Here is a 14707-nt window from a genome sequence, read left to right as displayed (position 1 = left end):
AGAGCACAGATAGCCCAACAACAACAACTTTTTTGTATTATTATTTAATGACTTTACTGTATCCAGTTAGTTTTAAATATTATGTAATTTAGTATTTAATCCTGGTAACTTTAATTAATTACGTTGAAATTTTTAAACTTTCAAGACACTATATATCACAGTAATTTATGTTAATATATTTTTCTTTATTATTAAGCATAAAGTTACACAAAAGGCTCTTTGTGCTCTGCTCACTATAGGTATCGAAACCCGATTTTTAGCACTGTAAGTTCGTAAACATATCACTAGGGACTTGTTAATATGAAACGGTGGCAAAACAGAAAGCGGTAAGAAACGTACTTATAAAAACTCCTTCAAAATCCTTGCATTTCATTTTTTGTCCTTTAGAAATTGCATAGATATATGGCGTTCGTAATATCTAATCTTTATGAGTTTTTTAAACAAAATATTTTCTTCTTAATTAACTAATCGTTTAATTTGAATAAAGTTTTCCACGATTAACAATAAATCCTCTCCATTTGCGAGTTTGCCGGGAGGTAACCAACGCGTAGAACAGCCCGGTAAAGCTAGTAACAAGTTATATTAGTTTACAAGAATCGAAAATGGCGTGCGTAGACTTTGCGGTGGAAGTGGTATATCGAATGAATGTATGTAATTTATAATTTAAAGAAGTTATATGAGAGTTATTGATCCGCATATTGTATTTCTAAATCTTTTAAATATATGGTTATTAACATAAAATTCATATTTTGTGTTATTAATCTTTTTGGGTGTCTCACCTGTAAAAATATTCCTTTTTTCTAGCTTTGTCGTTCTACGTAGACCTAGACCGCGTATTGGCCACCTGAGTCATTCAGAAGCCGTTTTGTATTTAAGAGCAACTGTTGTGAATCAGGTCCAATTTTTCGACAGATGACGTGGAGTATTACACTATGTAGCAGCGTTAATTCTACTGCTTTCTGATGAAACATAGAAAAGATGAAGATCTTTATTTTAAAAAGGAAGAGAAAATAGAAATTGTGAAGTATGCCATTTGTGAAATGGACTATTGAGCCAGTTCACGTAAGTCGGACACCGCTTCCTCACAATAAGGATATCAACGATGAGCTCGAAGCTGTGGTCGACCTCACTCTCGTTGGTCTACTCCGGCAGCTGTCAAGCTTGGTGGACGTTGCTCAGCGTGTGTTCGTCGACGTTGGTTCTGAGTTCAAGCTCGTTTACAAAAGAACAGAAATTCTCAAAAATAAGATCGAGCAGTGTGTGCAAATTGTTGAAACATTAAACGCTAAAGCTGTATCAATACGTAAGTAAAAATGTACTAAATAAGTTTAGTATAGTTTGCTAAAGTAGAACTTTTTACAAATTGGTAATAATTTTAACAAAATAAGATGTTATAACCACCATTAAGACATTAGTTTAATCATCATTTATGTTTTATTATTTTGTTTATGAATTATTTGTAAGTTGTTGACCAAATATTCTACACATGCTAGAACTTAATTATAGTGTATGCACTGTGCTTTATATATTCAAGACAAAGATTTTAAACTAACAAAAGGCCATATGGTGCATGAAACTTTAGAGGCAATTCTAACTCGTCAAGTTATCAAAACCAAATTAAAAGCATTGCCTAGTTCTTTCACTTGTGTATATTTCAAATTATAATGAATATTGCACTCCATAGGCAAAATATACCACAAGTTTGTAAACCAAACAAGTTTATCTGTAAAATTAGTTTGTTGCTTAATAACTCTACAGCTTGGCTTCTAAAGTTTAAAGTCATTATTTCGAATATTCAAGTTAGCATTCTTACTCAGTTACTCAGACATTCCACAGAAAGACTAATCAAACATCTGAAACAGTTGATGTCTCTTTCTTCCATGTTCTGGAACCACAAGTCCCAAACTGTGACTGTGAGCCTTTTCTTTTAGCATAGATTTTTTAAAATCATGTATTGTGACAGTACACATAAATCTCTCCTTTTAGTAATGTGACTGAACTACAGTAGAATCCTCATTTGAGGCTTTCTTGTAAAAGGCAACACTTATCTTTGAATTTTTAATTTCAAAATTCCTGAAAACTATTTTTGATTGATTTTTTCCTAGCTCAACTAAACATTTAGATGAAGTTTTTAAAATATTAAAGTACATAGCTAAAACTTTTTATGTTCGAATGTAGTGGCAATACTACACACATAAAAAAGCAAGTTCTCTCCAAATATTTGTAACTTAATTGCATGACTTTGTACTTCTCAAGATGATAAAAAATTTGTGTTGTTTCACGTTTGATAAGATGTTCATGGTTCTTTTTAATAAGAAGAAACATTCTTAATAAATTCAGCTCTTTCTAGCATGCTGATATAATCAGTGGATTTTAAGATAGCATTATCCCAGATATTGTTCAAATCAATAATATAGATAAATTAAAACCATGAGGATCAAGTAGAAGTAGGTTTAAAACTTGAAGTATATGAAAACGAAAATTAATTTGTCTTATTACAAAATTTAGCTTACTAATATTTGTAGCTAGTGGTATAAATTTAGCTAAGTACTCAGTATAAAAGCATGCTTAAGTTAAAATTTTATTAAAGTTCTCTAAGTTGTAAATTAAGATAATTGTCATTAGACAGCACATCATTTACATGTAAGTAACTTTTTCTTGTTCTTTAATTATCTTAATCTCTTTGTAAGTATATGGTAAAATATACAAATTGAAAGAGAATTTTTTTTTCATTCTTTTTACATTACTGCTATATGTTTCTAATTGATTAGGAGTGTTGTATTCTTCATGCAACAAGAGGATATAAAAGTAATGTTTTTTATTTACATCAGAAGTGACTTAATTATTCAGTTGTAATTGTAATAGAACTGCTTTATTTTTCAATGATTTTGTATGATTAGTACAATTCATACTTTCTTTTACTAAGTACATATGTTTTGCTTGTCTTTTGGTGTGGTTTTCCTGTAGAGCAGGCTGCACTTGTATTTTCACACTGTCCTTATTTTCTTAGTTATTGATATACTGTGCTGTGTTCTGAAGACAATAGAATAAGTTTAAGATTTATAGAAGAAAATTTAGACTTCGATTGAGACAGTTTCATTTATTTAAAAAGGTGGATGGTTTATTGAGTCAATTGTCTTCAAATGTAGTGCAGACTGGCACTTTAAGAATTTAGTGGTGGTGGATTGTTTTCTGTAAAACAAAGAATAAGTTTAATTTTTGCTTTTTTTTTCATTAAAAGATAGATATAGAAGAACAATCTTGAAAAGCCAAATGATTCATTGCTGTCCTTATATCATGATCCATATGCTAATTATCATTTGTACATCTTGATAACATCTAGTAATCTACAAAATATTTTCATGTTGAAGTGAAGAAATCAGTACCATATGTTAAGATTGGAAATGGGCTTGGCATTTACTTTAAATATACTTCTAAACCCTTAAAGTATGTAAATATTCTACAAATGTTTGTTATGAAATTAAAAGGAACCTGAATATGAATTGATAAATCATTAATGTCTGTTAAACTTCAATAAATGTTTTTGGTAATCTTTGTATCATAATGCAGGTCTTCAGTGAATTATGCTGAACATTTATACTTGATATGAGTAGAGTCACTAACATGAAGGAAGTGTTATGTGCATATTAGAAGAAATATAAATGGATCTTATGGTTTTCATATTAACTGGTTTAATTTTTGTAGTTTTTTTAAACTTTGTATTGTTTTCTTTAACTGTAGTCTCAAGAAATACTACCAGTGCAAAATCTGACATAATGCTTAGGCCTAATATTTAGACCCTATATAACTTGAATTACCTATTCCCTATGTGTACAGGTATAATGGAACTTGAATTTTGCCACTTGGTAGCTAATTTGAGAGCACTAATGTTGCTGTTTACCACACATTTTATAAGATGTATGGAAGTTTATAGCTTGGAGTGAAGAACTTTTTTTATGAGATCATGTTAACTGATTAATGATATAATATTGTTCCCACTGGTATGTTTTAGATTCAAATAAAAAGTCCACTTTTAACAGTAAATATTTTATGAAATTTGTAAGTCCTAAATCCCTGTGATATCATGATAGTCAAATATATTACAGGAAGAGGTATTATATCCAGGTGTTTGAAATTGTTTGTTATATATTAAAAAAAAAAAAAAAGCCAAGAAACACATCAAGTACTATTCATTACTAACATCTTCATTAAAGTTAACAGATAGGTGCAAGTTTAAGTGAGTTTGTTTTTAATAAAATACACTATTAAACTTGTGAATACAAAAGTTATTTGATGGAGAGATTATTGATACATAAGATTTTTCAGTTAAAACAGGTGTGTTGTATAGTAATTACCAGCTTTACATTGTATTAATTCTTTACTTTGCATATAATCCTACTCCCTGCAAACAATCAATTTTTCTAATTGTGAAAAATGTTCTGGAAAGAAAAGGACATGCTGTTTTTTTTTTATTTATATAGTAACTATGATGACAACATACTTGAAATATTTTTATATTCTTCATTTGACCAATTTATTTACTTTTCTCATAAGTGGTGATGTTGGAATACAAAGAATGTAATGGGGAAGACTGGTATGAAAGTTAGGTTTCCTGTATCTGTTAATGCATACTTAATGATGTCATAATTAAATTATTATCTTAGTACTTGACATGTAGTTACAAACAATGTAAAAAAAATTACCATTTTTACTCAAAAATATAGTTTACAGTAAAGGGTTGTGGCAAAAATTACTAACAGTAGAAAGAAAGTGTAATAAACATTTAAAGTATATAAATATTCCATGTGTGAATGTTAAGAATAGTCTTGCTAATTAAAAAAATTGTATGTTAGACCACTTTTTTGTATCCATTTCTAATGCTTCATTTTGGTTATTTGTTGTTAAATTCTCAATGGCTGAAAAAACATTGTGGTGTTCTACATGTATTTGCTTCAGAATTTATCTCTCTCACTTTAATTATGAATAAAACATGTCAGGATAATTCAGAAACATGTATTTTAAATTACCATCTTGGCAAATTTTATTCATAATTGGTTAAAGTAAGCAATATATATTTAAAAAATGCCAAACTAAAACTGATAAAAAAAGCTTGTGGATGTTTGGTAGTGCCTGATAGTTTTGTAAACAATTTGTTGTCCATACATTTTCAGGCACCTACATGTGCAATAGCACATTTTGATAGTATGAACTGAAAGAACCATTCATTTAAAAGTTACAGCTATTAAATCTATGTGCATCATAACCAAAGCAAACAAACTCGTTACTTATTGTTTGTGTGCTTTCATCAATAGTATGTACTTGCTGTTTGAAACTTGTTAGTCCAAAGGGATGTTCCAATTAATGGTATAATACTGGGTGATCAATTAATTGGATTCTGATAATATTTAAAAACTTGGCTGATAATTGAGAAAATAACATTGATTTCAGCCTTCACTTGACCAACATTGACAGACCCAAACTGTTTTTTATCTTAGATTCAGACTAATGTTTTACATGGCAGCATTTATACATTGTTTTTAACTTTTCTGCACTTTCTGGAAACATTTACTAACATTTTAGGATTTACTTAAGTCTTTACTTAACTTATCAAGATTCATAAAACTTTTAAACTTAAGTTTGTTACCTTACTTCTTGTGTGATAGTTAATAAGTATGACACTGTGATAAATGATATGCTTCCAATCCTGTAATTAACTATAGTGGTTCATTTGTTATTAAGCAACTGCACTTTATATGGCAGAGCTTAACTTGTAAACAGTAATTGTAGATCACTGAAATGTGAAGAACGAAAAGTGTATTGTTTCCTTCCATTGAAGGGCTTGTTCCTATGATGGTGGTGAATAGACTAAATGTAATTAATCTGTTTGTTTTGTTTTACATTAAAAAATCTTGTCTTGATAACAAACAACAGATTGGACATTTTTGTTTGTATAATTGTTGCATCTAGATTTCATATAAAATTGCTAATCTTTTATGTCTAGTACTGGACAAAGTTTACAGTATCAAATGAGTTAATTATTATGTGTCTGGCTATATTATATGTCTTCTTAAAACCTGCTAATAAAAATTAGATTCTAATAAGAGAGAATCAATTATTGTCAAACAATTGATTATAAGTAATTGGCTGATTTCATATCTTTTATATCAATAGATCTTGTTACTGTTCATCTTGCATCTAATGTATATGAAAAGCAAAACAGTAAATATAAAGAATTCATATATTTTAAAATACATGAAATTTAGAGTTACTTTCAACAGATTTCAAGTAATAAACTTCTAATTGTTTGATATAAATCATCATCTTTTGCAACATCCTATTTTGTGTGGATGGTCACCAAAAAACTTTGTTAATTAGTCTATTTACTGTTTCTAAAGTGGAATATTAAATCAAATATTTATTAACATTTTTCAAAGAATATATTTGTAGTGTTAAGGTATATAGTTTATAAAACAATTCTGTCATTCATTTTACTATCTTTCTAGATATTTAAAGGCCATATTGCTGTATTTTTATAGGATTGGAACAAAATTTCAAAACTTTATGAATATTGATGCCCAATTGAAATGTTTACTTTTATGAAGGTCTACCAGAAAATATCACGTGAGGCCTAACTGACATATAGTTGATTTAATAAACAAACATTTTAAGTTCTTTACAGCTCTTTCAGTTTTGCTGCATGAGCTAAAAAATTAAAGTTTTTTAAAATATCAAAACTCCCCTAAGTAACATGTTCAGATTCATAAGTAAACTTTTGAACAGGTTAACAATGCATAATATAAACAGACGAATTTAAAGAGGGTGAGGTCAACCATCATGTTACCTCCTTGAAAACTTAGTTTTAGAATCTTCTAAAGATCATGATTCTCAGCAGTTAGATTTTTCTTCAAAACATGGAATTTTTACTTTCGAGTTTCTTGTATGTAATCACCAGCTTATTGTGCTTATAATTGCAATTGTCTATTATTTAATTGTCATAATTTTTTTTTTTTGTGGGAGGGTTATGCATTTGTAGATGATAGGTCTGCTGGATAGGATGACACATTTTGGTAGTGAAATGTAATATGTTGTGTTCTTAAGCTGCTTGAGACTTTCTCAGGCTTATTTGTAAGAACCACTTCATCTCATTTTCTTTCCAAATCTGTCATGCTGGCTCATCTCGCCATCAGTCTTCTGTGTAAACCTTAGCTTTTCAAATACCCTTTTAGTAATTGAACTTGTTTCCTGTCTTTGTCATTCCCTCTAGAGAGACAGGGGAATAGGCACATGGATGAATTTTTGTAACAGTAGTGGAATTATTAGTATACTGATATTGCAGAGTGGCAACTCGGTTCCATATGAAACCTATACTGTAAATGTGTGTGTGTGTGCATTTTTGTGGATAGTACTTCTATTACAGAGTACCTAACATTATTATTTCTGATGTTTTTTTTTAAATCAGTTCAGTTATTATTTTTAACTAAGATTAATAATAGTAAAAAGCTTAGTGGAATTATAATCATAAGGTCTTTGTAGTCGGTTACATTTTTTAAAGATACTTTCTGAATTCACTAAACAGTTTCATGAAATAAGTATTGTAAAGGGCTTTTGCATATCTGAAAATAAATCACAACCTTAGTATTGTAAGAGTTAAAGGCTATAGGCCAGAACATCCAGTTGGGGTAGAGAATATTATTCTGCTATATTTTATACACAAGCTTTGACCTTTAATCTGCTCAGCACTGTTAAGTTAGATGTGTCACTTTTCATTGTGCTTTTAGAACTGAAAGATGGATAGTATGGATCTTCAGGTTCAAATTTTAAGCAACCTACAGAATATTTTGGATGTATATGAATCTTCCTAACTGTAGAATATAATGATCTGGGTCTGTTTCTTTAGTCTGGACTTGAACTGTGAATGCTTTATAACGTAGTGTCATCCTGGACAATGTTACACTGACTGGATTGATAGGAATTTTATAAAGATAGACCACCTTTTTATCAGATCCTAAAATACCATTACATGAGAGCTACTGTACAGAAGTAATGAGCTATCCTGCCAAATGTTGGAAGATTTGTTGTCAAGTCTTAATAATGCCAGACGTGATCTAATTTCTTGTTAAAATGGAACTTGCTAGTAAACATCACTTTCCTTCTTGAGATATGCTATCCCAATATTTTTTTTTAGTATAGTGTACTTCCAGTACCTTAGCAAATGATATTTGGTTTATATTTTGCATTACTAGATCAGCAAATCAAAACTTCAACTATGACATACTGAATATGTTTTCAAATTTGGCTATAACAGATTTTCATAGGTTACAACAACACCAAAAAAGTGTAAGACTTTCAAAATTGCCCTTACTTTTGGATAGTTTTTTTAAGCAAAAAAAATAATTATTTTGAAATTAATGAAATTGCATAATGTTTTTTCAACAGTGTTCATTCCATTTAGAGTGGGACTCATTTAATCAATTTCACAACTTCAACTGAGACCATTACACCATCTACTTGAGGGAAGAGTTTGACATACATATTTTGAAATGTAATATACATTATTATCTTTGGTGTATCTTTGAAAATACAGATAAACAGCAGTCCTGATATTTTATTAAATGCAGATGAGTATTTTTGTAACACAGAAAAAATTTCCAAATCAATTTACATGCTAATAGCCATTTCAAATAACTGACAGTGATACATTCAACCTACATGATGCAATGGTTGTAATTAACCAGTATTTACATTTTTTCCTATAACATATCCATTTCATCAGGTGTCTGCTTCTACTATGTAAAGGTTCTTTAGGGTTTCAGATCTTCTTTCATTACCATTCGTGACTCAGAAACAATTGTTAGTATATTGTTTTTATATTATATTGTAAAGCTTCAACTCTGTGCATGTATAGGTTTGTTTTCTTCTTTATCATCATGTATTTGATACTTTTTACTCTAACTTGGTTTTTTTCTCTTCATTATTTTAACTTTGATTTATTAATCCAATTTTGTTTTCTCCTGTTTATTAACATAATTGATGGTTTAGGCATCTCTGGGAATTACTTGATCCTAATTCTAAAGAGAATTGGAAAGTAAGATACAAGTGCAAGCAAATCAGTAGAACTATTTTCTGATCTTTTACATTTTAAGGTAAAATAGTTTTGGGAATTGAGTTGTATGATATGTTTAAACCATTTGATGACATTAGTGGAATATGTATTGTATCACTTTTTGGGCTCAACATGATGTGTGATTAGCACCATATTACCATTAACAAAGCTGTTTCTGAAGCGTCAGAGCATTATAAGATTAAGTTCAAATTCTACTTGCTTTGAATAATCTTAAATTTGTGTATGGGTAGTGTTGACTGGCTACTTTTTATCTTATCTCTAAGTTTAAAATTAGGGGCAGCTAGCACCTAGACCTTGTATAGCATTCTTCAGATATCCAAAACAATGAAACCACCAGTTTTATAATGAGCTCAGCTCTTCAGTTCTGTACCTCTGCAGTTAATTTAGCCATATTTCCAGTTGTTTATAACTGTGGAAAGTTGATTTATATTGATGGTAGGTAGTTGATTTTGCACTTCCATGATTAGTCTCTTGTAGCTTACTGAGCTTTACATGTTTGGAACATCTGTGACTATTTTGAGACTATGACCTCATACTGCACCCTCAGGTGAGAAGCTGTAAAAGTGAACTTCTCAGGTATCAGTGTTTCCTGCCTGCCTTATCGATTTATCCATTTCATTTTGGACTGGAACATTCACGTTCCCTACTTTAATGGATACTATTTAATGTTTAACTAGAAGTACAGTGAAATATTTAAGATTTTTTTTTTTTAAAGTTGAAACGGAATTCAAACAAATATTTGTAGATGATTAAATATTCTCCCATCGTCCACTTATCTTGATAATACACACAAAAGCAGTTTACTTCGATAACTTTGTATGTATGCACTCACGTGGTTACTGTAATTGTAGAAAGGGTACTTGAAATTTGCGTCTGGGAACGAGAGAGACCAAGAGATGATTCATAGTTGAAGAAGCGAAAGGAAGCCTTGTGTAAAATAGGACGCCGGAAAGTTAGATTACTGTTCACTGAGAGTGAATAAATATTTGAAATTAATTTAATCTAAAAAAATGGAGACTTCTTATACTTAAAAAAGGAATTCTGCTGTCACATGTGACGATTGTCGTCACTGAAATATGTTTGTTTGTTTTTTGGAATTTCGCACAAAGCTACACGAGGGCTATCTGTGCTAGCCGTCCCTAATTTAGCAGTGTAAGACTAGAGGGAAGGCAGCTAGTCATCACCACCCACCGACAACTCTTGGGCTACTCTTTTACCAACGAATAGTGGGATTGACCGTCACATTACACACCCCCACGGCTGGGAGGGCGAGCATGTTTAGCGCGACGCAGGCGCGAACCCGCGACCCTCGGATTACGAGTCGCACGCCTTACGCGCTCGGCCATGCCAGGCCTCACTGAAATATGAAGATTGGAATTCTTTGAAGCCCCAAGTTTTTCGATTGCTTCATTAGTTTTGCACCTATTCTTTTAAAAATATTTAATCGTACCGTAAAGGATGGTTTTCAGACTGGTAACTGGACAGTACCCCACCTTCGAAAACATTACTGATCATACAAATGTTTAGCCAATAATAATAAATTATCAACAATATATTCCTAAAGTAAAACTTTAGTGCTGGCATTAGAATCTTTTTATACATTGCATGGACTGGTATTGCATTAGAAGATTAAATGTTAGGTTCATTTGGCTGTATTATAAAAAGTAGGTTATTGTTCATCAAGTTAGCCTTGATTTCGGTGTTTTTCCCATACGGTTATATTAAATACTACTGCTTGTGCCAAGATAACTTTGAGTACGGATGGAAAATTGCAGTTCAGTTCGAAATACTACACGCACAGACTTTGATTGTATGTCACGATTTATACTGTTTACCTCAGTAAACAGTATAAAATTTGAAACATTTTTATAAAATTTATAAAATTAATTGAGAACATTAGTGTATGATTACTAACATTCTGGTGGAGCCCCATTAACAGTCGACTTCGAGTAAACATGGCATAAGTCGTATAATTCCAATTTATTGAATCACTTGAACTTTATTGAAGATGCCTTTGCATTAAGGACGTGTGGTTAAAAAACAACAACAAAAAACCAGAATCTACACGCTCAGATTGAATGTTACAGTTTTAATGTGTAGCTGCGTTGTTAAAATACTCCTTCTGAGCTTCTCATGTTTCTGATTGGTTAAGCACAATGAGTTTAGAGTTAAATAAAAACTACGGTTGTGACATCAAAAGGCTATATAATTTAAAAAAAGTACTGGACGTGGTCAGAATTTGGCGTGTCTGGAATGTGAAACGGGATTCTCATTTCGCACCTTGTTACCTCGAAACGCACATTGCTCTTTGTGGTGGTGGGTGTGCAATTAAAGTAACAATTAAATTACACATTTCTGTAAGGAGAGAGTAGCCAAAGAATTGGCGGTGGATGTTTACTAGTTGTCTTAATTCATCTATCAGTTCATAATTAGGCACAGATATTCCCAGGTAGCTTTTGTGTAGTTTTCGCTCGAAATTTCTACACTAACAAATGTTTTGAAAAGTGTGAATGTATGTATGATATCAAATAATCTAATCGATTTTAAAGTCATAAACTAACAAATGTGTTCCATGTTTCTAACTAATTAACCAGTTGTGGTCTAGAGGTGTCCCTTAGGTAGGACTTAATGTCATTTGTTTATTTCGGGTGCAATACACGCATAATGTGAATGGTTATTAAATACTATACGAAACAACCAGTGGAAATGTTTCCCAAGAGGACTGATATATTATTTTAAAAGTTAGTGTCTGTCTGGCCGCTGGCCCACTAATAAATTATTCGCTTATTGAAATCTAAAATGGCACGCATGATCTTATCACTAAATATGAAAATAGTTTTGGATTTGAGCCCCAAAACGAGATACAATTAGCTTTACAATATTGCTACTAGTTATTTTCAGCTTTTTGTTAATAACTTAGTTCCATTAGATACTTCATAAAAGTTTTCGGGCAAAATTTGATCCATTTCTTTTAAGGAATATTGAAAGCTCATTACAATGTGTAAAACAATACTTGAGACTTAAGATCCCAGACTTCCTTGTCAAAAAGAATTTTTTTCAGAATGTTTATCATGGTAGACATGGTTAATTAATCGTATACTATCTGTGTGAGAGTGCTGACAAGTTGTTTTCTATGAGGTCTTCAAGCCTTGGTGAGGCATCGCGCAAACTTACATGAAGTAGAGCATACGACTTTTTTTGTATTTGGAATTTACAGTAGTATTTAGTGTTGCTTTTATAGAGACATTATTTTTCCTGTTAAGAAACTAAGGCGAGTTACAGAGAGTAAATGTTGTGATCTCAGAATACAACTTTTTACCTAAGATCAAGAATATTTCTATCAAAACTTGGCATTTCTTTTGTCACTTTCTGACTTGAGACTTTTTCTTATTTGTATCCAAATCGTACTGAGGTTTTACGTTTTCCTGCTTCTAACTCGTGCCCACACACCCTTTCTACGTGTTTTTTTTACTGACAGGACCCAAGCCTTTTACTTGCCTCTTTGACTTGTATGCAAACCCTTTGAGTCTGACTGGCACCCAAGTATTCCTTGTGTACCTTTTTGACAGCTGTCTTTAATGAGGCCTGTTAATAGGAGTATCTTATTTCAAAATGATTTTTAGAGCTTGTAATTACATACACGATTTATAACATTTAATGGATAGTTCTTTTAATTGATACAGGTTGCTGGCTTGTTTTTGAATTTCGCGCAAAGCTAGCCGAAGGCTATCTGCGCTAGTCGTCCCTAATTTAGCAGTGGACTACTTTTACCAATGAATAATGGGATTGACCATAACGTTATAATACTCCCACGGCTGAAAGGGCGAGGATGTTTGGTCTTATGGGAATTCGAACTCGCGACCCTCAGATTACGGGGTCCAGCTCCATAACCACCTGGCCATGCCGAGCCGTTATGATAGGCTACTTCAAGCAGCCATTTTATATACATGTTGTGTTATTTAAGCTGAGAAATGGGAACTCGAAATGATTTCATTTCCATTTCGAGTTCAGTTTTCAGAGGAGAAAAAGTTCCTATGGAATAGCAGTCAAGAATAATGCATTAATTAAGTTGTACCGTATTATACGTTAGATGAATTAATGATTTAATAAAGACATGACCCCTTTTTGTGTGCATGCTTGCATTATGGTGAAAATAAAACTTCAAGTTCCGATTCTACTAATGGTCGCACGAGCGGTATTTACGTTCGAAACATTTAATATTCTTAACCTTGAGCTAAAATAAACAGTAACAGTGTAGCGTTTTCTTTTTATGAACTGTATGTTGTCACGCTATTGACTGTATTGCCTTGTATTGCGTAATTTAATATAAATGTGCGCTAGATCAGTAAAAGGTTTCCTTTGAAATTGCTGGGACCGAAAACTAACTCATTTTGTACATTATAAGTTTTTTACTGAAGATTAGCACTAACTTTTGGACTTTTATATTCCGTAATTAGAACTTAATGTATTTCTCAGTAATTAAAACTGAATGTGTTGTAAAATAAACTTAATTTGCAGAATACTCAGTAGTTACTATGTCCAACTTGATGGTTCGTTGTAAAAAAAAAAAAAAGAAAAAAAGCAAAGCTACATGATACTAGGTGGCAGAGTTCGTGATATGGAATATTTGCACATTGGCAGATGTTTGATTAAAAACTTGATTACCGCTGTGTATTTAAAAATGTGGCGGCTATATGTCCAAGTATATATGTAAAAACAGCTCGTTTGGGTTGAGAAAATATTTTACGTAGAAGAGCGAACAACGTTTCGACCTTCTTCTTTGTGAATCTGACGATGACCGAAGAAGGTCGAAACGTTGTTCGCTCTTCTACGTAAAATATTTTCTCAACCCAAACGAGCCGTTTTTACATATATATTTCTCTACAAGTGGGTTTTCTCGACATCAATGATTATATGTCCAAGTGTTCCCGTGTCGTATCCCGTTCAGAGAAAAATAGTTATTTTGATAAAGAACGTTAAACTTGTGAGACCTTTATCCTAACTGGTCCTATTCACTGCAAGCAATTGCATTGGAAGTCTTGCGTATTCGTCATGTATTTACTTTCTCGAAACATACCGTACGCGTAGTTTACAAGTTCCATGGCATCCGTAACATTTTATAGCCTAATTGACAGTGGTGTAGCCAAGGAACCATAAAGATGTCCCCACCCTCAGTAAGCTTCAAATGAAATGGTATATAACAGTTTGAAACTTTTATAACGTGTGATGTAAATATTTATTATAATTATTTTTTACAACATTTTGCCGAAATCTCGCGGCACCCATAGAGAGACTAGTACATGCGCATGTGTATCGTATCGTATTTAGTTTCGTTGTGACTCAACTGATGTTACTCATACTCAGATGACACTGAAGAAGTGCAACTTCACCATGATGTCTAGATTCATAATTAAGTGTATTGAAGTGTTTCAGTTTTCACGTGAGATGAGTAATGTCGGCGATTATTAATTATACTTTAATTCCTTGTAGTTACTGCCAACAAGTGAAACCACAGTAAAGCTACATCCGGGAACTTGTATCGTGTTGTTTAACATTAGTTTTGGAGACTAAAACAGTAACAAA

General features: G+C 31.8%; 1 protein-coding gene across 1 annotated transcript in view; it reads left to right on the top strand.

Moving 5' to 3' along the window:
• Window positions 1–395: 395 nt before the first annotated feature.
• The window catches only part of LOC143222302 (uncharacterized), a 78695-nt gene continuing 64383 nt past the window's right edge, over window positions 396–14707 (top strand). Inside the window, exons 1-2 of the mRNA XM_076448643.1 lie at window positions 396–647; window positions 805–1303. Of these exons, the coding sequence (XP_076304758.1) occupies window positions 1027–1303 (277 nt within the window). The 5' untranslated portion in view covers window positions 396–647; window positions 805–1026. The remainder of the gene's footprint in view (window positions 648–804; window positions 1304–14707) is intronic.

The sequence above is a fragment of the Tachypleus tridentatus genome, chromosome 8 (genome assembly GCF_004210375.1).
Source record: "Tachypleus tridentatus isolate NWPU-2018 chromosome 8, ASM421037v1, whole genome shotgun sequence".
NCBI lineage: Eukaryota > Metazoa > Arthropoda > Merostomata > Xiphosura > Limulidae > Tachypleus > Tachypleus tridentatus.
Note: the sequence above shows the minus strand (reverse complement) of the source record. Positions and strands in the feature narration are given on the sequence as shown.